At 53.2% G+C, this 26,392-nt stretch overlaps 1 protein-coding gene and 1 long non-coding RNA gene across 6 annotated transcripts in view; one reads left to right on the top strand and one right to left on the bottom strand.

Moving 5' to 3' along the window:
- The window catches only part of LOC118973454 (uncharacterized), a 56,439-nt gene that overhangs the window by 23,265 nt on the left and 6,782 nt on the right, over positions 1 to 26,392 (bottom strand). The gene's annotated exons all lie outside the window — the stretch shown is intronic.
- IP6K3 (inositol hexakisphosphate kinase 3) lies at positions 1,016 to 26,389 on the top strand. 4 transcript variants are annotated; one of them, XM_073224452.1, is made up of 7 exons: positions 1,016 to 1,179; positions 12,769 to 13,031; positions 13,706 to 14,074; positions 20,213 to 20,426; positions 21,570 to 21,745; positions 22,816 to 22,991; positions 24,875 to 26,389. In XM_073224452.1, exons 3-7 carry the CDS (start codon positions 13,876 to 13,878, stop codon positions 25,340 to 25,342), a joined length of 1,233 nt encoding a protein of 410 aa, XP_073080553.1. In that variant the 5' UTR covers positions 1,016 to 1,179; positions 12,769 to 13,031; positions 13,706 to 13,875; the 3' UTR covers positions 25,343 to 26,389. The 4 variants fall into 4 exon arrangements, with proteins under 4 accessions (XP_073080553.1, XP_017525275.1, XP_036879713.1 ...); XM_017669786.3 differs by lacking the exon at positions 12,769 to 13,031; XM_037023818.2 differs by lacking the exons at positions 1,016 to 1,179; positions 12,769 to 13,031 and adding an exon at positions 1,338 to 1,503.

Here is a 26,392-nt window from a genome sequence, read left to right on the forward strand (position 1 = left end):
TTGAAGCAGGTGGCAGCTGATGGAGATGGTAGCCAACCCCCAGAGGGCCCAGGGCAACACCATCCAGGGAAGCCCTGGACAACTCAAGGAGAAACAGGGAGGCAGGTGAGTGAGATAAACATGTCACTGCGCCCTTGCTCTGGGAATCCCTTTGGGGCACCCAGGGCCCGTGTGAGGTCCCTCAGTGTCCGAGTCTCTGGGCAGAAACCCAGGTCCCTGCCCTTCCCAGAGCACCCACTTCCATACCTGTTCAGCCCAATGTGCTCGGCTAACGAGGCACTCACACACCAGCACCCACGCACACCTACAGCCACACGCACGTGCATTCATGTGCACGCGCCATTCACACATGGCCTGAACACAGCAGAATGAGAACAAAAAGTATCAGCAGAAACAGAAAAGGTGACAAGAGAATGTGAGAAGAAAAAGAAAAACCAGAGATAGAAAAAGCCAAGACAGCCCAGGAAATAACTACAGGCAGGCAAAGGAGGAAGACAGGCTGTGAAGGGAGTCACCACCTGAGGGCACTGCCCCTCTCTCAGCCTTGCAGCAGGGCCCTGAAGTCGGGCTCCTTGCACCTGGGGGAGGCAGAGCAGCAGAATGCACGCTTGTCTTGGAGGTCACTGCACAGCCAGGGGGATGGGAAGAGGAGCAGGAAGGAAGGGCAGTGCGCCATGCGGGCAGACTGCAGAGGAGGCACAGTGCGGCGAGGAGGGGCTTTGCTGGAACCTGGGCAGGTCAGTGGCACCCGCAGCAGCTGCGATGTTTACGCCCTGGGAAGGGGTGATGACATGTCCTGGAACACGAAGGGCTGTCGTCTCTAGAGCGGGAAAACTGGGTCATGGGGGCATGGTGGGGAGGGTGTCACAGGGTGATGGCAAGCAGGCAGAGGCCTCCATGCCTGTGGCCAGGAGGAGGAAAGGAAATCCCCAGATACCAGCTGTGGTGGCTCATGACTCCACACACCCCCACTTACGAAAACCAGAACATGAGGAGGCTAGGAGGGGAAGCCAGAGACCCATGATGAGTTCACGCATTCAGTCACTCATCATTTGTTTGTTCACTCACCAAATGTACTGGGAAGCTAGAGCTGTGCTGCAGAGGATGCACTGTGGAGTAAAATGGGCTAAGTCATTGTCCTCAAGGAAGGGAACATGCAGGGAGCAATGACCACACACGGTAAGAGTGCAACTATGTCTGGGAGAGGTGCTTCGTAAGACAGGTCCCGGGTGCCAGTCCGGGTCAGAGAGGTCAGGTGGAGGAGGTGACACTCGAGCTGGCATCTGAAGGCTGAAGAGGAATCAGCCAGGCAGAGAAGTGAGGGAAGGGCATCCCAGGCAGAAGGGACAGTGTATGCCAAGGCCTCTCACACAGTGTGGCTGGACCTCGGAAGGCAAGGGGGCACCTGTGAGATGGGGCTGGGGAGTGGGGCAGGGGCTGGGCCCTGAGGAGAGCTTTGGACTTTATTCTAAGGACAGGGAGCCACTGAAGAGTATTAAGCAGGTAAGTGAAATGACCGAAATTGTTTCAAAATGTCACCCTGGGGAGAATGGATGGTAGAAACAGGGTTGTAAGGAGGAGGAGGGACACCAGGAGGGTTTCCTGAAGTCATTGGTGCAGATGGCAGGGTGGTGGGCCAGGGGGTGGCTGTGGATGGAGTAAAGGCGCCTAGTCTGGGAGGTGAAATCCACAGGACGTGGTGGGGCATGAACTGCCAGGAAAGGCAGCAATGAAAGGGAAGGTCCTAAGAGGTCGGTGGAGGCTGAGGTGGGAGAGGCAAAGGGGGAGGGACTACCCATGTCATTGCCTTGAGCCACCAAGGTGGCCCCCAAATAGTTGGTGTGTGCTTATGAGCTCCAGGTATTTTCTGCCTCCAAATGGTGGCATCTAAGAGCTGGCCTGGAATGCAGTGTCCACAGAAAAGCTATACTCATTTAGGGCTGATTTCTTGGAGGGGAGACAGAGGCCAGGCCCAGAGGGTGGCTGGGGAGTTGTCCTGGGGCAGACATGGCTATAGAAAGAGGCTTAGCAGCAGGCATCTTGCAGGTAAGCTGAGCTTTGGGAAAATGACCATGGAGAGAACTTGGCCACAGTCAGGAAACAGAAATAAAGTGGCCTGTTTGATTGCATAACAGAAAGCACCAGACTACAGGCTCCATGGTGCATCCCTGTGTGTCTGTTTACTAAGCTGTGTCTTAGATCTCATATTAGGGGCTCAAAAATGTTGTTAAAGAAATAGATGAATAAGAATTCATATGGAACCTTGCTCTTTACAACAACAAAACCAAACCAAAAACCAAGGACTGTAATGGGGGCTTGACCCTCCTGAACCCTGGGTTCAGCCAGGCACAGTCACTCAGATCCCTTCCTCTTCTGTCCCTAAGGGCTTCCTGACTGGGCCCTGTGGTGGTTTCTGGGTTCCCAGAATGGGGATTTGAGTCCAGACAAGTGGGAAATGGGATATGAGGGAGGGCTGGGGGCAAAGGAGGTCATACCCTCTTTTCCAGGGCCAGGTAACTGGAGCCCAGCACATATCTGGGCAGTGTGAGGGACTGAGCATGCAGGAGGCTCACAGGGCAGCTGGACAATCTGCCTTCCCTGGTGAAATGTGATCCACTGCCTTGAGCTGGGGAACAAGGTCAGGGAGCATGTATGGGATCCTCACCCCACTTTAAACCAGGCATCAGGGTGCCCCAGAATCCCTGTCATGCTTACATACCTGGGTGTGGGGAGGACTCAGAGTTGGGACAAGAAAGGAGGTGGGCCACAGGAATGGCAGCTGGGTTGGCAGAGGACGACCCCAAACTGGCCCTGACTTTCCCACAACACCTTGCTCTTTGCTGCAAACTCATCTGTTGAGTAGCTCATGCTATGCCAGGTGCAGAGTGCACTGAGTGGACTGAGGGGACCTCTGGGACAAGTGCCAGGAGGCCTGCATTCTCTCCCATTTCACTTCTGCAAAACCTGGGGTGCATCTGCTCTGTGGGTGAGCAGTACAGGAGGAGAGGTTATTTGTACAAATCGTTTTCCAGGGGAAGTGGAAAACCACTATGGCTTGGTGTTGCAGCAACAGGTCTGCCTCCTCAGCCTCTCAGAACTTAACCACTCCCTTCAAGCCCGCTGCCCCTCGCCCCGCCAGGCCGGACTCACCTGGAGGACAGCTCCTGGCTGCCTCATAACCTGCCTGCTGCCTTTGGTCCGCTCCTTCCCAGTCTGCTCTCCTCAAAGTAGAGTGAGTGCTCTAACTGCAAACCTAAGTCAGTGCTTCCTGGCAAAAAGCCCTTTAGTCCTCCCAAGAAGCTGACAGAGCCTTATGAGGCCTGCCTCCCCTACCCCCAGCCTCCTCCATTGCTGCTCCTCACTCCCTGCCTATTCCAGAGTGCCTCTGCCTCCCTGACTGCTGCCTCTGGGCCTTTGCACATGTTCTTCCCTTAGCTAGAGCATTCTTCTCACACTCTCCCCGACCCCCAACCTGGATGATCCTCTTTCTCCTTTAGGTCTCGGTTGGTTACTTCTTTCAGGATGCCTTCCCTGCTCTCTCCAGGCTGGGTGAAGGATCCCCCTAAGCCCCATGTTTTTCTCCCACCAAACACTGGGATTGCCCTTTGACTCTCTGAACCCCACTGTAATCCCCTGACAATAGTCACTGGTCAGCAGGTTCCTAGGCTGGCCTAGCTGAGTGGGGCCAAAAAATACTTGACTGTCTTCAAGCTGGGTGACTGTTGATGGACTGAATGGTTACATGACTTTCCTTCTCTTTGGCAGCCACAGCCTGGGGCAAACTAGCAGTGAGGTTGTGGGGAATGGGGCAGGGGATGGGAGTACAATCCCCAACCTAGACTTACCCAGGGCTCAGGGAGTCAAAAAATAACCAGGGGCCTTGGGCAACTGGCTCTGGGCACACAGGGCCTGACATCCATCCAGGCAGCTTGGCAGAACTCTGCCCGCTTTCAGACCACTCCTCGTCTTCCTCCTCTTCATGCTCCCTCCTCCGAGGCCCTCTGGCCTTGCGCAGAGCAGCCAAACACTAGCTGACAGCTGGACCTGCCAGCCCCTCCTGAGGGTCAGGTGACCTCCTGCCCAGGCCTTCTGGGCAGACCTGAGTCTGGGCAGGCCTCTCCATCAGTGCTGTAGTGGGCAGTGAGTGCTCCGCGCTGGGACTGCCTGTGCCAGTGGGCACAGGAAAGAGGTGAGTGATGCCTTGGGGGGTAGGATGGGTGGGGGGGACCTTGATGGTGCCTTGAATTAGTTGGGGGTAGGGTCTCATGGCCACAGGGCCTGTTCACACCATGGGGGTCAGGGGTCATCTCCATCCAGGACCCCCTGACTAGGGATCCACCCTGTGGAGGGGCCAGTCTGTCTGTGTGTGTGTGTGTGCATGTGTGTGTGTGTGTGTGTATGTACATGTGTGTGTGCCTGTGTTTAGGGGGCTATGGGGACAGTTCAGCAATACAGAAAAGCTATCTTTTGCTCCTCTCCCATGTCTCTCCCCCTCCCCTAGAGTAATGCCAGCCCTCCCCTCCTAGGGTGTGCTGGGGCCTCTAACTTTGCTTCCACATGAAGGCAGGGAGGGCTGGCGTGAGCAGGGATTGCAGAGGAAGGTGTGGGGCAGATACAGGGCTTGGAGTCAAGACTTCCTGCTGGTTAACCCTTAGCAGAGACATCTGTCCCAGGAGTAGGCAGTAGCCTCTGGGCCCCAGGAACAGCATGTCCTGTCCCGGCAGCCCCATCCTCCCGCCAGTGGGGCCACAGGACCAGGATGACATCAGTGCTGTGGACAGCAGCCCAAGGCCTGGGTGTGGGGTGCTCCCATGAAGTGGATGGTGGTGGGCCACCAGGGCCCCACCTTCCCTGGGCAGCGGCAGAGTCTTTGGGGCCCGCCAGTGGACCTGAGACCTGACCCCAAGCCTGCTGTGGTCCTTGGGGTCTCTGGAGACCCTGAATTCATCCATGCCAGGCCCTCTCCCCAGAAATTCAGATCCCACAGGGCAGGACCCCAAGATCCTATAGTTTTTTAAAGTTCCCAGTTTATTTTTTAACCCTTTAATATGAAAAACTTTAAAGCCTACAGGAAAGAATAGAGGAAGTGATACAATGAACTCTTGCATATCCTCCATCTGATTTACGGTTGTTTTTTGCTGTATTTGTTTCATCAACTACTCTAAGCCTACAGTGTTCTGAAGGGGTCTGTGGACATCACAGCATTCTCCCCAAGTACCTCTGTAGACCTTCTGTAACTCCAGTGCCACTATTCCACTAACAACTCCCTGAGAGCATCCACATCTTATCCACATTCACATTCTTCCTATTGCCCCCTAAATGTTTTTAAGACTGTTTAGATCAGGAACCAATCAAGGTGCACCAAGTCAGTATGTCTTTTAAGTCTCTTTCCATCTGGAAGTGCCACAGCCCCTTGCCCTCCAATGCCCTCCCCCTTCACCACAATGACTTGCTGAATTAAAGGGCCAATTGTCCCCTAGGAGGGTAGGAACATGGCTGGGTCAGACACCTCTCGGTACCAGGAGGGGAGGGGAGGCCCAGAGAGGAAGGCACAGGGAGTCTGAGGCAGAGCCAGATCTCCTCTCCTGGTCCCCTCCTGTTCCTACTCGCCCAGAGCCAGCTCCTTATCAGGGACCTGAGAAACTCCTCCCTTGAAAGGGCCTGTGGTCCCTAGGACCCTCCCCATGCTCTGTCCTAAGGCATCCTGGTGGTGGCTGGCTAGACTGAGCCCACCCTGTGAATAGCAGCAGCCCCTCCTCCCCCACCCCCCACGCTTTCTCCTGCTCTGAGCAGGGCACCTGAATAAAGCCATTCCATATGGCTGCTGTCTTGCTCACCAGCAGCCGCAGGAAACAGCAATCAACTTTACCAGCATTGGGTTGTTGAGGGAAGTGAGCTCCAGCCAGCAGAGCTCCGGCTGCATGGGCAGCCACCTACCCCCCAGGCTGGTCACTCCTCCCCGTCCAGCCCGGGGAAGCTGCAGGCGTCTGAGGAGGGTGTGGGGTCTGCCAGCCCCAGGGAGGGGCTGATGAGTGTAGGTGATGAAGACCACGCTCTGCTCTGCTCGGATGTGCCATCCAGTGCCTCCGCCCTGCTACCTCCCCTCGGTAAGCCCTGTCCCTGGTTTTGCGGTCTATCGCCTGTGAATTAAGCCAGGCACCCACTCCTCAGAATGTGCCTCATTCAAGGTGGGAAATTGGGAAATTCCCCCAGCCAGACAATCTTTAGAGAAAGCAGGAAGGGGGCAAGAGGAGAAGGAACATGGGGGGACATCAACCTTGGTAACTTCTGAGCTCTTTAAAACAGCCTCCTGGGAAAGACAGACAGGGGCACTTCAGCTGCCGTTCTGTCCCAGGCCCCCTGAGGACAGGCGTGGCAAAGCCAGGGCAGTTTGGGCTGTGTCCCCTGGCCATGCCACTGAGGCGTTGCTGGCTGTGATTCTGGTCTGCGCCTCCCTCTCCAGGCGGTTCTGGCGTGTCTGCTGGCGCCCTCTGCTGGGAAAAGGCTTGCTCACGCTATCCCTGAACAGGCTGGCTCTTCAGAGTTCTTTAGAACTCTGCGTTCTTTAGAACCACGACCACACGTCCACACTCACACACACTCACACAGACACAAGTGTGCTCCACCCATTATTGTGTTTTGAACTTAAAAAGCTGTTTTTTCTTGTAGCCTAAAGTTGCCATGCTAACCATTGGCCAAACCTTCCATTTCTGGCTTCTATCTCTCGCCCTATGTAAGGCAGGTGGCGGATCATATTAGAGAAAGGTGGGAAGGTATGAAGAAGGGTGTCAGAGGTCAGGAAATGTGCGGGTCTCGCTGTTTAGCAGTATCCAAGATCCCAGGAGCAGCTTCGAGGGTCAAGGTGGGGGGCAGGTGTTGGAGCAGTTAGAAGCCATGTCCAAGGTGCCCAAGGACCCGGGGCTGTCATGAGATCAGGGTACATTAGCAGTCAGGGCAGAGGAGAAGCCCTCCTGCCTCCGCCTTCCTGAGAGCAGACCTTCTGCTGGCACTTGGCTTCCTGAGCCATCTTTGTCCCATGCATCTCCCACCCTGACAGCAAGCTCGGAACACTGCTGGTTCTGCTGAGGACATTTGTCAGTGGCTGAAGGGCTTCTAAACTAATAATCACTGTATTAAAATCACATTTGGTCCTCAAGCTGGAGGAACATTGGAGACTTTAAATGTTAAGAGGAAAGGAGAGGGGAAAAAAATCTTCTCTCAAAGGATAAAATCGGTCCCAAAATAAGTTGCTGTGATTGAAGAATGTGAAGTATTGCTCCGTGATTCTAGAAATCAAGCCTCCCCTGGGGAATGGACATGGCCGGGTGGGTGATGAGAGAAATCCCCCGGCATTTGGTATCGACCCCACCGGGCCAAGGACCATGCAGCCAGGGGGCACACGGTGCTACGGCCCTTGAGTCATTTTTATAATAGATTTTAAAACGCGATTTTTTTATCCCAGAAAATAATCTTGTGCCTTCCCATCCTGGATGGCCCCAGATGATACACAACCCTCTGTCACATAAGAAACTTCAAAATTCTCCTGCCCATTGCGACCTAAGTGGTTTTAAATGGTTTTCGGGGTGCCTCATCTCTAATAGATTAAAAAATGCTCCCTTGGGCATTGCAAAGACATTGAATGGTACTTGTACCAAACCTTTGGCTCCAAGAGGCCTGCAAAATGTACGTTAGAGCTTCAGAGGTGAGAGGGCAGGCCATAAACCATGCTGCTTTTCAGTGTGAAGCCTGGCACATTTTATAGGGCAGTCTTCTTTGGCTACGAGCTGTTTCTTAATTACCTCCTCCCCAGAACAGCCCCCTCAGATTTACTCGTATGTTGTCCTGAAGATTTCCACAGCTTGGCAGTCTCAGGCAACCCTCACCCCCTAGACTGAGCAGGGCCAGAGAGATACCTTCAGTGGCTGAGCCCCATCTCCACCCCCTGCCCCCAAGCCAAAGCCCACAGCTGAGCAGAGGGCTGAACCTGGGCCAGGCCCACAGCAGCTCACAGCCTTCCGCTAGTCCCTGTCCCCTGGCCTGGCTGGGCACTTCTTCAGCACTCCCTGCACACACATGCCCCCAACCAGGCCCTCCTCAAGCTCCCCCTCCTTCCATCTCTCCTCCCTCAGGCCCCCTCCCTCCTTACCACAGACCCCTCCTGGATGCCCCACACCACATCTCAGCCGACAGCCCTATCCCTCCTAACCTTTTCTACCAGGACTCATTTTTCAACATGATTTGTTTCCTATGACTCCCCCTGTGATACTCATTATACTTTTAATATCTGTTGATTGAGAAAATAGATGATGATTGAAAACTACTAGGAACTCAATAATGCCTTTAAATGAATTTGTATTCTGGTAATCACCACAGTATTTATATACATTTGAGAAATTATCGTGCTCTGTATTATCTATTTTCTAGATAATGCTTGTGCTGGTGTGGCTTTGGTAAAGTCTCAACCGGCCCACAGGTGGGAGCCTTCTGCGAATCCACACTGCCGATCACCTGGGTGAAAGGGTCTGCCGACAGCAGGCGGCCCCGGCATGGGTGCGAGCTCCTGGAAGGCTCCCGTTTCTGATGTTGGCTGTTGAGACACACAGCACACAGAGAGCCTCAGGTAGGCCCCTAGCCCCAAGCCTAAATCAGGACTCTGAGAGGAAGGATGCGCATCACCTTCAGAACAGACTCGCTGCGGCTGAGCCCCACCCTAGAGCCCACTAGCTATGGATGGTAGGAAAGCCCTTCATCTTTTCTGACCCTCAGGTTTCTCCATCTGAAAATTATTCTCTTGAGAAACAGAGATGGTGATTATAAAGTCAGTTCCACAGTAGATGCTTAATAAGAGTGGCTACTACTATATATAGGATATATTTGCACAGTGCAATATTTGAGTACCTGACTCAAGTGAGGCCACTTTCAACTTAAATGGCTCCATGCCAGGTATTCAGTTGTGAGCTGGTGAATTAGTCAGGATGGACTAGGCTGTGCTGCACAACGAACCACCCCCAAACCTCAGTGGCCTAATACAGAAGAGATTTATTTCCCTGTCATGTTACACATCCAATATGTAGTCAGGGACAGATGGGTCTTCGAAGATCACCAGGGCCAAAGAGAATGTGGACAACTGTTTGTTCTTACAGCTCCCACCCAGATGGGACATGTGTCACTCCCAAGCACCTAATGTCAGCCAAAGCAAAGCGTGTGGCCACACTTAACTTGAAAGGGCAAGGGAAGTGCAACCATACCACATCCCACAGGGAAAGCCAAGGTTTTTGCAAACAGCCCCAACAAGCCAACCTGTTTCCAGATATAAGGAGCTGACAGGCTGTGCTAAGATGTAGTCCATGGCTAACTTCATCCAAGTTTGAACCCTTACAAAATGTGATTTGTGGTTACGCCTGCCATCTTCCCTAAAATGGGCCAGAAAGGGATCCCATATTTCTTTACCAGTTTGGATGCCTTTTATTTCTTTTGCTTGTCTGATTGCTGTAGCTAGGACTTCCAGTACTATGTGAGTTTGAAAAGAGGCATATCCTCTATAATTTTCAATGGGCTCAGGTTTAGCATGAGGATAGAGGTTGCACATAGGCTTGCAGGAAATAAAACAGGCCTCCTGGTACTGAGGAGCCACGATGCACTCACCCACCTCAGCTTGATGGGTGGCCTCTCAGGGGTGTCCCTGGGACTGTCATCTGTCTCCACTCTGGAAGCCAAACACAATGCAGGCCTGCAGTCTGTGACCCTCCTTTCAGACCAGCGAGTGTCTTGCGACCCAGCAGCAGGCTGGCTGTCACTCAGGCCCGCAGGACTGTGCTGGTGCCCATGGCCCAGGGCCTCACTTAACAACCAGCTCAATGGCCAGGCCCCATCAGAGAATTTAGCCCTTGAGTCTCCCGGAGTGAGTCCAGAGTTTCATTCAGGACGAAACCCAGTGTCGGGGCAGGAGGACACAGGGACCTGGGGCTGTTTTCTGCCATTCCTGGGGGAGGAGACTTTCAGCTGAGCCCTTCTGGCCAGAGGCCTCCCCCTCTTCCTTCCCTCCCTCATCCTAACTCCTTCTTCTTCCTTCCCAAGGAACATGAGGCAGGATGCGAGGTGATGGGTCCAGGTTGTGGTGCTGTGTGGGAGGAGGCGTGGACTGGAGAGAGGGACATTTGTCTCCCTTCGAAGCACTAAGCACTGAAGGAAGCCCAGGGTACTCAGCGAGGTGTCAGTGAGGGTGTGAGGGCCTGGCTCAGGCAAGCGCCTACCTGCCTTCCCAGCACCCAAGCTGAGTCAGGCCTGAGAGTAACCCATGCAGTGACAAACCTCCAGGGGCAGGGATGCTTGGGACGAGATCTCCACAAAGGAGTGCTGTGCATTTTGTCACATGACAAGACAGCCTGACAAGGCTGTGGCAGTGGGCGGGAAATCAAGGCTCAGAACCGTTACCGAGTTTGTCCCAGGGGCCTTCGCAAGCTGGAGGGAATGCATGGAACAGACACAGGCTCCTGACTCCATGCCCAGTGCTCTTCGCAAACAGCACAGTGCCCTGATCAAAGGTAAAGGCCCATGCCAATGACAGAGGTGCCTGAATGTGACAAGAGGAAGGTCTGGGCTGAGAAAGTTCTGTCCCACAGAGCGGGAGGCTGCAAAGAAAGACAGCAACAGGCAGAAAACCTCAAGCTTCCTTGGAATCTAAGGTCAGCACTGTGCCAAAGGGAAGCCACAAAGTGCCTCCCTTAGCAGCAGCAGAGCCCACCTACCCAGCTCAGGTCCCTTCCACTGTCCTCCCTCCAGCCCTTCTGAACAACCTGTGTCAGAACAACAGACCACACAGCTCAGGACCGGTAGGACCCTCAGTCATCACTAAGATGACCTTTCCAAGGAAGGCCTCAGTGTCCCTAGCTGTCAAGCCCAGCTTTCTGAAAAGTGCAGGCTGACTACCCAGCAGAAACCCCATTGCTACCAGCCCACCCTAAGTCCCAGGCAGAAGAGTTTGGGTTGCTGTGCCGGGGGCTGTCTTGGAGGCCCAGAGTCTTCCTGGCTCTCACTATGCCACCTGAGAAAGTTCAGCCAGGCTCCTGAGAACATCTGGGTATGACAGCACTCTCAGGTCTGGCTGACCTCCCCAAGCCAGGAAGCCCCGAGAAAGTCGATCCCAAGTCTCAGCTCTAGGCAGGCCCCCCCAGGCCCTCATGATGGTTTCTGCACAGTGTGGAGCCCACCCGGTGATCGGACATGCACTTACTGTCATCAGGTTGTGGGAGGGCAGGCCAGAGGATAGTAAGGGTAGGAGAGACCAGGCCTAGGGAACAGTTAAACCCAGGTCCTGTCCCAGCACAGCCAGTGGCCTGCAGGCAGCTTTGGCCAACTTCCAGCTTCCCTGGGCTCAACTTGCTGACTTTCAAAGTAGACCAACAGCAGCCCTCAGCCTCCCCACAGCATGGTGGGTAAGTGTGCTCTGGGTTCATATCCCTGCTTTCCCCACACTAGCTGGGTGCTAGTTACTTACATACTCCATGCCACACTTTCCTCATCTGTAAAATGGGCAGTAAAAATCCCAACGCTAGTTGGGTGCTAGTTACTTACACACTCCATGCCACACTTTCCTCATCTGTAAAATGGGCAGATAACACTACCTTATAGGCTTTGTGAGGCTTAAATGGGCTCATCTGTATAAAGTACCTGGAACACTGCCTGGCACATGGCAAGCACTGTTTGTTGCCACTTACTGTTATTACTTCCTCCCTATGCCGCCACTGTGAAGTGACATCCACGTCCTTAGAGCTCCCCAGGGAGAGCGGGGGTGTGGGAAAAGGAGGGTTGTGGATGGCCCCGCACAGCAGCACGAGGGCTTGCCTGGGACCCAGCCGAGATGCAGAGTGGGTTTCTTGGCAGGGCCAGGCCTGGTTGGTACTAGTCTGGGCCCGAGGGAGACAAGGCCCGGCTCCCCCAAGGAGTGGCTGTAAAGGAATCTTAGAACCCGGCTGTCCCTCTGGCTGCCAGAAGCACCCTGCCTCCCTCCTGCCGAGGACAGGTCAGCCCAGTGAGAGGAGAGGTGTTGGGCTGCCTTGGTCTCTCTTCTTTCTTCCCTCTTTCGTTCGTCAAGTCTGCGAGTAGGACTGGGTTTGCCAAGCAACCGTGCTGTCTTGTCTGATGACCAGAGACATCAGTGCATCCCTGGGCTAGTCTCTGATTTTCCTGTGTTTAGATGCTGCCCACTGACTTCTTTTCCCAGCTCCTAGAACAAGCTCCCAAGCAGAGCTCACCGCTGGGCAGTTTGAGGGCAGAGCTGGGGTAAGGCCAAGGCTATTCTCAGGCACAGTCCCCTTGCCGTCAGGCCTCAGGACCCCCACCCCAACCCCTTGTCCAGCAGCCTAACCTCCATGATCATGCCCCGGCCATGCAGGCAGCTCTCCAGCAAAGCAAATGCACATACCAGGCAGAACATGCCCTTGCCCCAAAGGTGCGGCCTGCAGGACGGTAGTCAATGGGGGAGACATCCTGTGGGGGGAATGAATGGGCTCCGCTGAGGCTTTCAATGCTACCTGGTGCTGGGGGGTCCAGGTGAGTGGTGGGGGCCTCTCTGAGCCAGGGACCTGAACAACTTGGTAGGCACTCTGTGCATGCAACCAGCTGGCCAAGCCCACAGTCTGGACAGAAGGTCATTTTGAGAGTTAATCATGCCCAGTGCTGCCTAGCACGGTGGCAACCTTGGCTGGGAGTCCAGCAGAGGAGGGAGTATTAATAACTTAGTGGTGACGGGAATGTCCTCTTGGACAGGATGAATGCACCCAGCAGAGCCTCCTCTCATAGCATCTCCTTGGCACTCTCCTGAGACAAAGTCAGGACATCTTCGTTTCCAAGCTAAAGTTCCAGCATTTGCCAGAGGTCCAGCAAGCCTGCCCTAGGGAGAAAAGGGAGCAGCAGGTGGCAGAGGACCAGGCCCAGAGATAAGAAGCCCTCACTTTCCTTCCGCTTCTGCTCCTGCACCAGACCCCAGGCAAGGCATTTCTGGCCTGGTTTTCTTCAATTGCAAAGTGGCGGTGAGAAAACATGCCTTCCCTACAACCTAGAGCTGTTAGGAAAACATCACCACCATGGCGATAATACTAGAGATAACGATGCTGAATCCCATTTAATGAGCACCTAGGTCTGGGCCCTTGTGCTTGGCTCACCTTTGCATTGCCCTTATCTCAATTCTGTCCCTAACTCCTTCAAGTAGGTATCATTATTATTCATTCTATAGATAGGGAAACTCGGCCCCAGAAAGGTTTAGTAATTTCCCAAGGTCACACAGCAATTATAACAAGGAGCCATGATGTAAATAGATGGTGTACAGCCAAGCAACGCGAAAACAGAGCGTTCCTCTACCCCTGAGCCCCGGCAAGACGTGGAGCGCCCCCAGCAGGGCCTCGGCTCTCTTCTTGCGCCTGGGTTCAGCGAGCCCAAAGGAGGGCAGGCAACATGACGTGAGAAGTCAAGGCACTGTCTCTGCACTCTGGAAGCCTACAGTTTGATTTTTTTTTTATGTTTTAATACTGAAATCCAAAAGGTACAAAACAGTATCTAGAGAAAAGTCTCCCTCTCAGCCCTGCTCCCTGAGGCAATCACCATTGCCAATTTCTTGTAACAGATTATTCCAGAAGCAATCAATGCCTGTTTACAGTAGCATGCCATCTCCTTCACACCATTTCCACCTTCCTCCTGTGCTTTCCAGGGGCCCACCAAGAGCCCACAGACAGGAAGACTGCTGTGCTGTGAGTGCGATAAAGGCTGACGAGGAGAAAAGTGAGCACTGCTGACAGCCCTGCCTCCTTCCAGAAGCCGGACTTCTAGCTCAGCCTCCCACTCGTGGGTTTGCCAGGTGCCCCACTCCCCGTGCACAGCATGGTCGCACAGGACAACACAGACGCTGGGGAAGCCAGGCTTGGTGTCCAGCTGGAGCCCTTCCTGCACCAGGTCGGGGGGCACCTGAGTGTAATGAAGTATGATGAGCACACGGTGTGTAAACCCCTCATCTCCCAGGAGCAGAGGTTCTATGAAGCCCTGCCGCTGGCCTTGAAGCGATTCACTCCTCAGTACAAAGGTAAGCGTCCAGGCAGCAGATGCGGCCCAGAGCCTGCCATACCAGCGCTCGTCTGCATGCACCCAGCACTTCCCCGGGAACTGTGGTTGTGGAAGGGTTGCCATGGAGACATGTCCTTCTCCCACAGCCCACTGACCTTTGCTTACCTAGTTTCTATGAACTTTTCAAGCCTCCAGGTCTTGAGTATAATGACATTTGGTGTCCCTACAGATTAGGTCAAACCACCAGGCTTGGAGCAATTGACAATGGACTAAAATGATACCCCAGCCCCACCCACTCAGACAAGGCATTCGGGTCTGGGCTTTGGGAATGCCATGGCTGGGTCCTGTGACTGTGGCTAGTAAACACACAGGACAGGTTGAGGCCTCCTCACCTCTCTTTGGAGATCCAGGTGGGTGGCAAGAGACTCAAACCTGGGACAGGGCCTGGAGGAGCTGGGATATGGAGTGTTTAAGCAACCAGAGTTGCTGCCCTCAGTCAGGAGCAAAGCCAGGGGCATGGGCTGCCTTCCAGGTGTAGCTGAGGACACTGGGCACAGAGTGTGGGCGTTCTGCATCTGTGCACAGATGGGTTCTCGGGAGAGAAGGCTCATGGGTAGGGCTGCCGTTTACAGACCTCCAGACAGGAGCACCCACAGGGTCGGCTGTTTCACTCACACCCAGCCTCTGCTAAACACCGTCCACAGGGCGCAGGGCATGACTGCCAGCCCTCAGCCCCTCAAAGGGCTGCATACTCAGAGAAAAGATCTCCTTTAAAGGATTTTAGACATCATGCCCTCATTGTCCAAGTATTTGTAGTGAAAGTGGTAACATCCAAATAACTCAGTGAAAAATTCACTTGCATTTCAATGATCCAGTTAACTGGGAAGGATGGGGACTATCTACCTACATTAGTATTTCTCAAAGTGTGATCCGGGATCAATCAACTCTACCAGAATCTTTGTTGGTGGGGGGGAGCATAGTACATGTGTGTTAAAATGTAGGTTCCCAGGCCCCAGCCCAGACCTGTGAATCAGAATCCTTGGGGTCAGGACCCAGGAACCTGTATTCAACATACTCCAGATTGAGACCCACTGACAGGGGCCAATCACCAAGCCCCCCAGGCATTGCTAGGCTGGCTAGGACCTCCTGAGAGTCTGAGACACGCCCCATGAGCATCAGGCGCTGAGAGACAGGGCCAGAGGGCTGGTGTGCAGCCTGTGCATGCCTTCCCTGGGCTTCCTGGTGCCGCAGGCTGGTGTCACCCATTGGCTGTGGGTCACTGCCCATCTTGTCAGAGCACCCACTGGAATTAATGTCTGTCTTTACACAACTGAACTCAACCCAGCAAAGGGGCGGCAGGATCTAGCCTTCTGCCCTCAGCTTTTCATGCCTATTCGACACAGCTCTGGAGCTGTCAGGCTGCCAGGGCAGCCACAACACAGCAGGAAAGTCCAAGAGGCTGGCTGGTCTCCAGGACATCCTGATGCCCCCCTGTGCCCTGTCTGCACAGGCCCATTCCTTGGAGGGTGGGGGGAGTAGGGGCACTCTCAGGCACCCCTGGGCACTGGTCTACTGTCCATACCCCTACACTGCCCCACTTCTCCCTTCTGGTTGGATCCATCCCCGTACCACCCGCCTGTGGGCTCTGCCGACTTGATAGATTAATTTGAGCCAAGGCATAATAGCTCCGTGCATCAGCGGCCACTGGGGGCTTCACTCAGGAGATGGTGTCTCCAAACAAGTCAGAGGGAATCACACAACACCCCTCAGGTGAGCCCACACAGTCCTGCTGAGGGTCTGGGTGAGGCAGAGCCCCCAGGCTGGGGTGACGCCCAAACACGTGGTTCCAATGACACAGACGCCGGAACATCCTTGCAGTGCCACCAGCCAGACACAGCCCATCTAAGGACACTGGCCAAGGGCCCAGAACTGGGGTCCTCACACTAGTACGTCTGGCGCAGGGAGCTCAGGTCCAGCTTTAGACAGGAAAGGGTGACTGAAAACCTCACAGGGCTCCCAGGCTGTGCGAGCTCCTCGTTTCAGTCAGTCATGTGAACCAGCAGGCCCACAGTGTTTGCTCAGTGCCAAACACGCCTCTAAGGAGTTGCCATGCACTAACTCAGTCCTCACAACAACCCTCTGAGGTAGGTACTCTTATTATAGCCCCATTTCACAGGTAAGGAGACTAAAGCACAGAGAGGCACAGAGACTTGCCTCAGGCCACACAGACAAGGAGGAGCAGAGACAAGATTTGAAGCTCTGAGGTCTGGCTCCTGAGTGTGGGCTCTTCACCACCCAGACCTGCTCCACCAGCTAGTGTTACTGAAGAGATGGACTCAAATGCCAGTGCTCAGTGGTCATCTAGTCCAACAAAGAAGGGGACATGACTTGTCCAGGGTCACTCAGCTAGTGACTTCCTGTCAGGGGGATTCCAGTGTGCACAATACCACCATAGGGACCTTCCTTTCTCTCCCCAGTGGGAATAGCCACGGAGAGACAGGCTGTTTCTGAAGCTGCCACGGCCTACCATGGAGCGCTCCCTCTCCCTTCTCACTGCCTGCACTGGGATGGCATCAGGGAGTGCTGGGCTGGGACAGCACTCCCCAGAGCAGCATCCCCCAGCCAGGAGCTCACCCTGGACCTTTTGCTGGGCTCCTCAGGCATGACAGCATCTTGGTGCTGTGTCCCTCTGCCTCCCAGTCTGCCTGTCAGCTTGGGGGAGCAAGGATATACTCCCAGGTCTAGCTGGTCAGCACATGAGCCAGATTCATATTACAGACAGAAGTGCATAAATGCTCTCATGAGCTTAAAAATAAACACATGACAGAATATTCAGAGGCCAGGAAGAGCCCAAGCCAAACTGAAATTGCTGAGATGCTCTGGGCATGTCAGCCGTGGCACTGAGCACTCCTTTCTGGCCAGCTGGCATGGTCGCAGGTGGAGGTACTGGGGAAGGCTGGTGAGCAGGCAGACAGGGGCTCTGGCTGGGTCCCCTGCTCTCAAGGCCAGGGACAGCAGGGTATTGGGAGCCCATGGCCCTCCAAGGCCTGGTCCCCATGGCAAGATGGAGGCTAGGATGGGGCCAACATGGCTTTTAACTAGAGAACAATCCAAGTGCCAAGGAGTCTGGATTCCATTGACATACTTCTCCTGGCAGGCAGCTGGAGACTGTTTGCAAGGCAGCTATCTGCTAAGGGTCTCAGGCTTCAGAGGCAAGTTCTGAGCTGAGCCACAGAGGGGTATGAGAGAGGGGGAAGGCTGAGAGGTGGAGACACAGAGCCAGTAGGAGGCGTGCAGGACAACAGAGCCAGGAGGCAGGGACATGGAGTCTGGCTGTGTAGCTCTGACAATATGAGAAATAGAAATGACTTTTGGATGTTATTGGTTTTGGGTTATTTGCACTTCTGCTTGCCTCCATTTATTTACACACTCAGAATTGATGAGTTCAGACTGAAGATCTGGAGAATGGAGAAGCGGGTGAAGGTCACATTTCTTGTCCCTCCAGGGAGACTTCCTGGGCCCAGGACTCCCCAAGACCTCCTGGTTTCTAGTAGGCCTGTCATCATAGCCTTTTAAGTGGGAAAGGCCAGGGGCCACCAGGTGGTTAACTTGAACTTTGTAAGATCTGAACAGGCCTTGCCCTTGGCTGGCACACCTTCCCAGGCTCCCCAAGGACAAGCATGGACACCAGCAAGCCTTCCCCCTTCTCACGTGTGGAGGGGTGGGCTCTGGGGCCTACTGCTGGTTTCCAGGACAGTCCTCCTCCCTGGATCAAGCAGATACAGTGCTGGAAATGTAAACACCAAGTCCTCAGGCTTCTTGGTGCTCCCAGCCTTCTGCCCCGATGATCCTCTCACGAGGTGGTGGGATCGTGGCTTCTCTGTTCACTCCCATGGAACAGAATGCCCAAAACAAATGTGATGGGGACACAGCAGGAGTGTTCCTTATCCACACATGGGTAAACACAGCATGATGACACCTGAGCCTCCTGATAAAGCCCATGGCTCCACATGACAGTTTGCTCCTTCTTCTACATCCACATCTGGTGTGGCCTTCTCAGAGCTCCACCCTTCGCCAACTATGAAACCTTGGGCAATTGATTCAACCTCTCTGACCACAGTCAGTGCCTTACAGGCTTGCTGTGACTCAGGGATGGCATGCAAAGCACATGATACTGAGGCATAGCAGACATTAAAAGACATGGCAGTGACCATTACTATGGTAGCTCTTTCCCCGACCTGCCGTCAGCCCCTTGTTCTCATGAGCTCATGAGCCCTCGGGGAGCTCTGCCCAGGGATGCCTGCTGGTGTTCAGGTAAACTACCAGATGCCAGACTACTGTAGTGTATCATTGTCGGCATCATTTATTACTCCAGAGGACACAGGGGCCTTGGATAAAGTGAAGAAAAGCAAGAGTTTTTTAAGGAATTGGAGAGACCTGAATGTCACTCTCAGGCAGCAAAATTAGGGCACTGAGAATCAGAGAAGACAGGACTGGCCCAGAGAGACAGCCAAGCTAGACACAGACAGCCCTGAAGAGCAACTTGCTGAATCATAGGGCAGCCCTGTAAATAAGCTTCTGCTCTGACCGGCCGGGTAGGGACACAAGTGGGAAAATCAGAGGAAGGCCTTGACTGCTGGCTCAGCAGAAATCACAACGTATGCTGAGCAGGTGACCAAGTGGCCACAGGAGGAAATCAATACCTGGGAGGACATGATCACCTGTAAGCCACCCTCTCTCTCTCAGTCAGTGTCCCAGCAGAAAATGAGTGGTATATGCAAAGGGGTTTAAACGAAGAGAATTTTTAAAGGGACTATTTGCAGAAGTGCACTGGGATTAAGGACATAAATGGGGATAGTGAGGCACGCAGGAATCAGCGTCCTCAGAAAGCTGTAACTACCCCAGGCCTGAAGGGCCAAAGGGAGGGAATGGTGTGGGGGAGCTGGGGCAGAGGTCAGCCAGAACACAGCCATGCTGCAGCAGGGAGACAGCCCATGGGATAAATACCCTGGCCTTGCTCCTCCCTGCCATTTGCTGCAATGTCCCCTGTTGGCCAGACTCATGGGAAACAGAGGGGCAAGGATGCTGTGGGTACTCTACAGGATCAGCGTCTCAGGCCCAAAGCAGGGTGGAGGCAGGTAGAGAGTAGGCTGGTGGGAGAAGGAGCAACCAGAACCCTCAGGTCATCATCTGCAGGAAGAGCTGGGAACCAAGTACTCTAGAGACCCAGTTCTCGGATGAGCACTGGTGGGGCCGTCTCCTGTGCCACTACCAGGACTATCACTCCCTCTTCACCAGAACTCTGGCCAGGTGTGGCACCCCCAGGATGCTAAGCAGAGAGGCCTGGACTCTGCCACCAGAGCAAGAAACTCAAAGGGGGTGACCATGGAACTGTTAACGTGCATGCCAGGGCTGGCCGCCCAGCTTGGCCAGTGCCGGGAGGAGCCCCATTAGCTCTCTTGCTCACTGAGCTTGCTCCCACTCTTCGCTTCCACATCCAGTGATGGAGTCACATGCTGTGCCCTGATCCCATGGTTAGGAGGCACTGTGCGCTGGACAAATCTCACAACTCTGTTTTATATCAAAGAACCATGTTCCACCAGAGAGAGGACAGAGTTCTGAGCCCCAGAAGGCCATCTGAGGAAGGCTTCCTGGAAGAAGCTGGTCACATACAGACAAATGGAGGGGAGAGAAAGGATGAGGAGGGAGGCAAAGGGTAAGAGGAGGAAGGGGAGGCCCCAACTTCCCTGACTGCCACTCTGAGGGGCCCTCTTTGCAGAGGACCGGCTCCAACACCTGAGGTTAGGCCCAGGTGGCATGACTGGGAAGGTGTGACTGCAAATGCAAGAACCACAATGCAAGAACAAAATGTACAGGGCCGGCTTTGTTTAAAGCAAGGAGGGGCAGAGAACCATGATGAGGCAGAAGCTGTGCCAAGATTAGCCCAAGGCTATTTTCTGCAGGCTCCGTGGCTCTGGTCTCATTCTGGAACAGCACCAGTTTCAGGCCAGTCCCATAGCTCTTCCCCGAGAGAGGAGTTGGGGAGGGGGTAGGTTGACCAGTGCCATTGTCAAAAGGATGCCATCCACTGCATAGTGTCCACTGAGGTAAAATCCATCTGGTTTCTCTCCCCACCCCTCCCTCGTGTGCACTGCAGGCACCATCACGGTGCACCTCCAGAAAGACAGCCGAGGCCATCTCAGCCTGGTTGCCAACCCGCTGAAGGAGAAGCGGGGGCCCCTCCAGGTCTCCATGGAGTCAGCGGCTGTGGCGATATGGCAGACGCTCCAGCAGACTGCCAGCGGTGGTGGCAGTGTCTGGCCCCCCACCCAGTGGCAGCACACCCAGCTGGCACACTCGCTCAAGGAGAGGTGAGGGCCACTTGGCAGGATACCAGAAACGGAGCAGCTTGTCCCTAGCAGGGACCAGAACTGTACCCACCCGTTCCAAGGCCAACAGCTCCCCATTAGGGCCGGAGCCGAGAAATTCAGATGAAGGCTCTGTCTAAAATAACCACTGTGCCCAAAGAAAGGAATGAATTTGCTTTCATGCCACTTCTAGAGGGAGGATTCTAATGCATTTCATCTCAGAAGCTGATGCACATGTAGAGTCCATATTTGTTTAATTAAATGCCTGTGTCTCCCAAGATCCAGAGTGTCTCTGGGGGGAAAATGTGCAGAGTGAAATTCTCAAGTAGTTGGCATAAAGGAAAAGTGGCTGGTGGCTCTCAGAAACCTTCCTTCCTTAGCAGTTGGGGTAGGACGAGGGGAAAAGCCAGTGCAGCACTCAACAGGGCCTCGGAGGTACAGGTGGCTCAGGGGACCCCACGCCCTTGGAGAGGCCTCCAGAACCTCTGAAAATGTGAGCTCAGATGAAAAGGATCCTGGGGAATTTTTTAAACATTTATGGGAAACAAAGGGAGCTAATCAAAGTACCTCCCTTTCCCAAGGAGGGCAGATCTAATTAAGCCTCTGGGCTCCGTGTGAGGAAGCAGGCACAGGGTATCTCCATTTCACAGACGGGGAAGCTGAGATGCTGAGGGAGGAGAGAGGGTGGACCAAGGAGCCACGATCCCCATACCCCACGGCATTCTGAGGTCTCAGAGGGATGAGGACATTGCACAGTAACAGCCTAAACCCCCATTTCTTGGTCCTGGACAGGGTCGCTGCACCCATACTGTGTTGCCTCTATAGAAACAATAATCCAGGTGGCTCCCAGGTGAATTTAAACCACCGCAGCATCTGAGGAGGCGACAGGCTCAAATGAGTTTTCCTGGGGTTTAGAGTTATTCTGGGGTTCAGCTCCACCTTGAGAGTGGCAGTGTGGCCTGATCTGGTGTCTGGGGCCTGGGTGGGCGGAAGGGTACTCCAAGGGCCTGCAGGAATCCTGGAGGGCAGCCAGGGATAGTCCACGTCAGAGTCCAGCCGGGAGAGCCCAGTCAGTCACAGGGATTTGCACATCCCCAGGCCTCTGGCCACAGCTGCCCCGACTGCCATGTGCTTCTCTCACTTCAGCCCGGCCACATCGCTCCAGAGGTCTGAGTTCCACCTCAATGCCCAAGTCTCCTCCCTGGTGGAGGATGCCAATGGGAACCAGCCTGAGAGGATGAGCTTCAACCCGTGGGGCCTGCAGTGCCACCAGGCCCACCTGACCCGCCTGGGCACCGAGTACCCAGAGAACAAGCGGCACTGTATCCTAGGCCGCCCTCCGCACCGTGCACAGTGGGCCCATCAGGGGCCCCGACAGTGAGGGGGTAACAGAGACAGAGACACACACACGGGCCAAGGGAGGGGTGGTTGGGGAGGAGGACACTGCTGTGAGGGAGAGTTTGAGGCACAAGCCTTCAAACCTGGGACCTTGAAATCTGACCTCTCCGGAAAAGTCAGAGAGCATGGGGAAGTCAGAGTGAACACAGAATTAAGGGGAATTAAGCTGAACACAGTGCCCCTGGTCAGGCCACTAGCTGTGTCCCTGCCACCTGGGCAGTAAGGACAGGCTGGGTGGGGGGTCTCTGTGGGCAGAAAGGGTTGATGACTGGGTGGGAGCATCCCCCACACCCCAGCTTCCTTCTATCCCTCCAACTTCTCCCAGTCTCCCATGGAGCTGATGGGGTGAGAGGGGGTGTGGCTCCTCCTTTAGGGCAGTGCCCATGGGGTGGATCCTCAGGGGACCCTCCCTCTCAGGCTGCCAGGTTCTTAGGAAACAAATTTAGGTTTGAAATGCTTCTTTGTCACCACTGGGCATCTGCCTGCAAATGGACGCTGGTTCCACAGTATTTATTAAGATGCATCTGCAACCCTAATCCCTAAGAAGCTTTTGCAGGATAATGACTCCACTGAAATTAATATTCCTGCAACTCATCTCCAAAGCTAACATCAACCCACTTCTCCCAAAAGGTACTGGCCCATTCAGTGACTTGAAGTTTTAGCCTTATGATTTTCTTCCATAAAATGTAAATTGGGCATGGCCTGACAGGGATTTCATGGCTGCATTTAAATTTCAACCTCAGAGCAAAGAGGAAAAAGAAGCTCACATACTCATAAACTCCTCCTAAATAAACAGACTTATTATAGCAGCCTGCAGAGCTAATACCTTGAATTCTTAATAGCAACGATTGGCTTGTCTGTATTGAAAGAAAAAGGCATGAACGAATGGAGCCCAGAGTAGGGAATCTCCAGCCAGCTTCGGAAGTGTGCTACCTGCCTGTTGTGAGGCAGCAGCCCTTATGTCCTTAGAGCCTCCTTAACCCGGTGTGATCAGGCTTCCTGTTGCTGGAAAATGTCGTGTCACAGTACAAACATCCCTGCATCCTGGACCTGAAGATGGGGACCCGGCAGCATGGGGATGATGTGTCCGAGGAGAAGAAGGCCCGCCACGTGAGGAAGTGTGCGCAGAGCACCTCTGCCTGCCTGGGCGTGCGCATCTGCGGCATGCAGGTAAGAGGCAGGGACCCACTGCAAGGCTGGGTATCTTGGCATGCCCACTGTGAGGCAAGAATGTTTCCCATGTGGACACTGCTGCTCCTGCAGAGCCCTTCACTTTGGGGGAGCAACAGAGGTGGCAGCTAGAAATGCATGTCCTGATCTATGACATGCTGGATATTTTTGAGATAACCTTTCAAGACAGTGGTGTCAAAACCCCAGCAATTTTAAACTCAGTCTCAGGGTCTCTGGCAGCTGAAACTTTCCACAGGGGTCACATGGGTCCTGCCCAGGTTGAGGGCAGAATTTTGATGATAGTGTGTGAGCAGGAGCTGGGGAAAGAACTGAGAGACGGGCTTCCCTATGCACTCCGTGGATTCCACATTCTCTTGAATGATACCCTCTCCTTCTCAGATGCTGTAAGGCAGCCTGCTCTTTGAATTCTTATTAGCCATTCCCTCTTCTTACTCCACCTTTTCTGTCTCTTTTTGGCTACCTGTTCTGGTTGACAAAGTGGGAAGGTCATACCTGCTAAGCCAAGGCAAAGACATGGTTTTTTTTATATTTCCCAGACTCTACTCATCTTTTTTGCTGCTCTAATGTGGCTTTATGGCAGGGACTGCAGGAGAAGAGAAGGAAATAAACATGCTCCACTTGTTCACTCTTACATATAGTCTATCTACTCCAAGCAAAACCAGACACCAATTCGACACTAAACATCACAGCTTTCCTTAACTGAAACTGCCATCCCTTGAAGCTGGAAGTTGAGTCTATAAATTTGTTGCACAGATGTCCCTTGGAAGGCTTGGAATGCAAGAGAATAGAGTGTGATGATTTGTGGTGTAAATGGAAGCTCTCTCTGGATCTCAAATCTTCTGAAATTGATCTGATTTAATTAGAAAGTGATGCCTGTCATTAGCTGGCAGATGCCAGCTAATCTACAGGCCCATCTCCACCCTCCAAAGACAATACTAAGTCTACCGTATCTCTCTGATTTTTTCTCAGCACTGGTTTTCCATAAACATATCATATAATCCGAAGGCAGGAAAGATCTGAGAAAGTGTCTTGGCCAGGTACGGGCAGTCCTTCCCCACTGTGCCAGGCAGGGATGTGCCAAGTCACCCTCTGGCCACACCAGCCACTGGCCCTGGTTCAGCCTCTGCTGCTGTGCCATCTGAATGAAATGGGAGTGGCTGCCTCCATGCCCCCCACCGGCATCTCTCCTCCATCTGCTCCCTCCAGGGGGAGAAGCTGGTGCCACGGAGAGGAGCCACCAGCCCCACAGAGCTGCTACGAACCTCCTGCTCCATTGGCTTCCCTCAGCTGCCTGAAAACTCCGTCTACACCTAATCTAGCTTATCTCATTAATCTTCAAAAAAACAGTTCACCCCACTCTACCCCAACAGCCATTACTGTTTCCTTAAACTCTGCAGAGAAAGAACTTAAACAGCTTTGTTGGGGAAAATTTAATCTAGTTGGCTTTTCAAGGCCATTGGCTGTGATTTCAGATTCCTACTAAAGCTTTCTAGCTTGGGTTTGCTAATATTTCAACGGAGGGCCAGAAGCCAGGATTTACAACGTGATTTGGAGGTTGACATTGGAATTCACAAGAAAGGAGATCCAAACCCTTTCCTCTGGGAGGAGAGTCACCTCTGTGGGGTGAAGGATCTTTAGACCTTGAATTCCTATTAAACACTCTTAAGAAAGCATTTTAAAATGTGAAAGTTACACTGGTGCTTGATGAAAGATCCTCTTTCCATTCATTTCAGCCATTCTTGCCCTGCATCTCCTGGAAATCTGTTTATATATTATGTTAGCCTGTAACGCTGCAACTGTAGCAGATGCAATCATTTTTTGTTTGCAATTCTTTACATTTATTTCCTTCTTTTTAATACAAGGTTTATCAAGTTGATAAGAAGCACTTTCTCTGCAAAGACAAGTACTATGGAAGAAAACTCTCAGTTGAGGGCTTCAGACAAGCCCTCTATCAGTTCCTGCATGACGGAACCCGCCTCCGGACAGAGCTCCTGGAGCCCATCCAACACCAGCTCCAGGCCCTCCTCTCAGTCATTAAGAGCCAGAGTTCATATCGCTTCTACTCCAGCTCTCTCCTCATCATCTATGATGGGCAGGAGCTGCTGGAAAGGACCCCACGTGGCCTGCACCCTCAGGAGGCTCCGCAGACCACCCACAGCAGCTCTCCAGTAGGTCTCACCAAAGTTGACATCCGGATGATTGACTTTGCTCACACGACATACAAAGGCTCCTGGAATGAGCATACCACCTATGATGGACCAGATCTGGGCTATATCTTAGGCCTGGAAAACCTCATCCAGATCCTGCAGGATATTCAAGAGGGAGCATGAGACTTCTGGGGTCCATCTGGATTTTTCCAGAGTACAGATCTCAAAAGGGACCTCCTGGTAGCTAGGGTAGTTTATCTACCTTTTAGATGTCTTTGTAATAATTGTATCTATGTTCAAAAACCACCTCTAGACATGGCAGACTCTATTAACAGCTGCCAAGGAAACCAGCTCTGGAGGTGCTTTCCATACATCCATATATCCTGGCTTCTCATGCTAATGCTGGCCATTGCAGGATGGACAGTCAGGGAGAAATGACACCATTTTGGAGTACACTGGAGGGGTGCAGTATGAGTTAGAGGCCAGCATTAGAGCGATATTCTGTAATATTTGCCTGGAGTAAAGGTATTTAAGGATGCTTTTTTCTTTTCATGCTGCAGTCCTTGCATACTATGAGGCAAAAGACTTTACTTGAAGAAGACTTGGAGAGAGTTCATGAGTTTATGGTTTTTGCTCACATGGGCTGCCCGCCTCTGGGCGGACAGAGCTAATGAATGTCTCTTCCCTTCCCAAGAGGCATTCTAGTTGGGACAGGATGAAGCAGGGCAGATCTGCCCATCTCACCGGCTTTGTACCCAGGTTCTGCATAGACAAGGACAAGCCTGACACAGCAGGGCAAACTGAGACCCCCAGGTTCTCCACTTTTGCCTGCAGAAAGAAGGGTCTCTTTCCAGATTCCCAAGTACCAACTGGAAGTGAGGATCCTGCCAGATTCTCACCTCAAAATGCCTCCAACCCTGAAATGCAGCTTCCAGTGGGTGTGGACTGTGCATAAGGAGGAACCACTGATGTTAAACTTTCCACCTTCTATTTATTTATTTTGGGGGTGGGGTGGGGAGCAGAAGACAGAAGCCTGGAGGACGGAGGAAACCAGGCACAATGTTTACAAGACTGGGGGACAAGTGTAAATACGGAACAAAGAGCAAATATTAATTAATTCCTTCTTCTGCAGTGTGGAAACCTATTACAATGCCCTTGAGTCAAGCACTGAGATCCGTTACCTAATTAGGGGAATAAATTTGTTAATAAAATTGCTGAGGTCACCAGTGATTA

Source organism: Manis javanica, chromosome 16, assembly GCF_040802235.1.
Source record: "Manis javanica isolate MJ-LG chromosome 16, MJ_LKY, whole genome shotgun sequence".
In the NCBI taxonomy this organism is placed as follows: Eukaryota; Metazoa; Chordata; class Mammalia; order Pholidota; family Manidae; genus Manis; species Manis javanica.

What these genes read in the sequence shown, in the direction of transcription:
- IP6K3 (XM_073224452.1), top strand. Translation starts at nt 13,876, where the DNA reads ATGGTCGCACAGGACAACACAGACGCTGGGGAAGCCAGGCTTGGTGTC. An exon ending in GCACACTCGCTCAAGGAGAG is followed by an intron (nt 20,427 to 21,569) that starts GTGAGGGCCACT and finishes CTCTCACTTCAG; the next exon opens with CCCGGCCACATCGCTCCAGA. An exon ending in TGCGCATCTGCGGCATGCAG is followed by an intron (nt 22,992 to 24,874) that starts GTAAGAGGCAGG and finishes TTTTAATACAAG; the next exon opens with GTTTATCAAGTTGATAAGAA.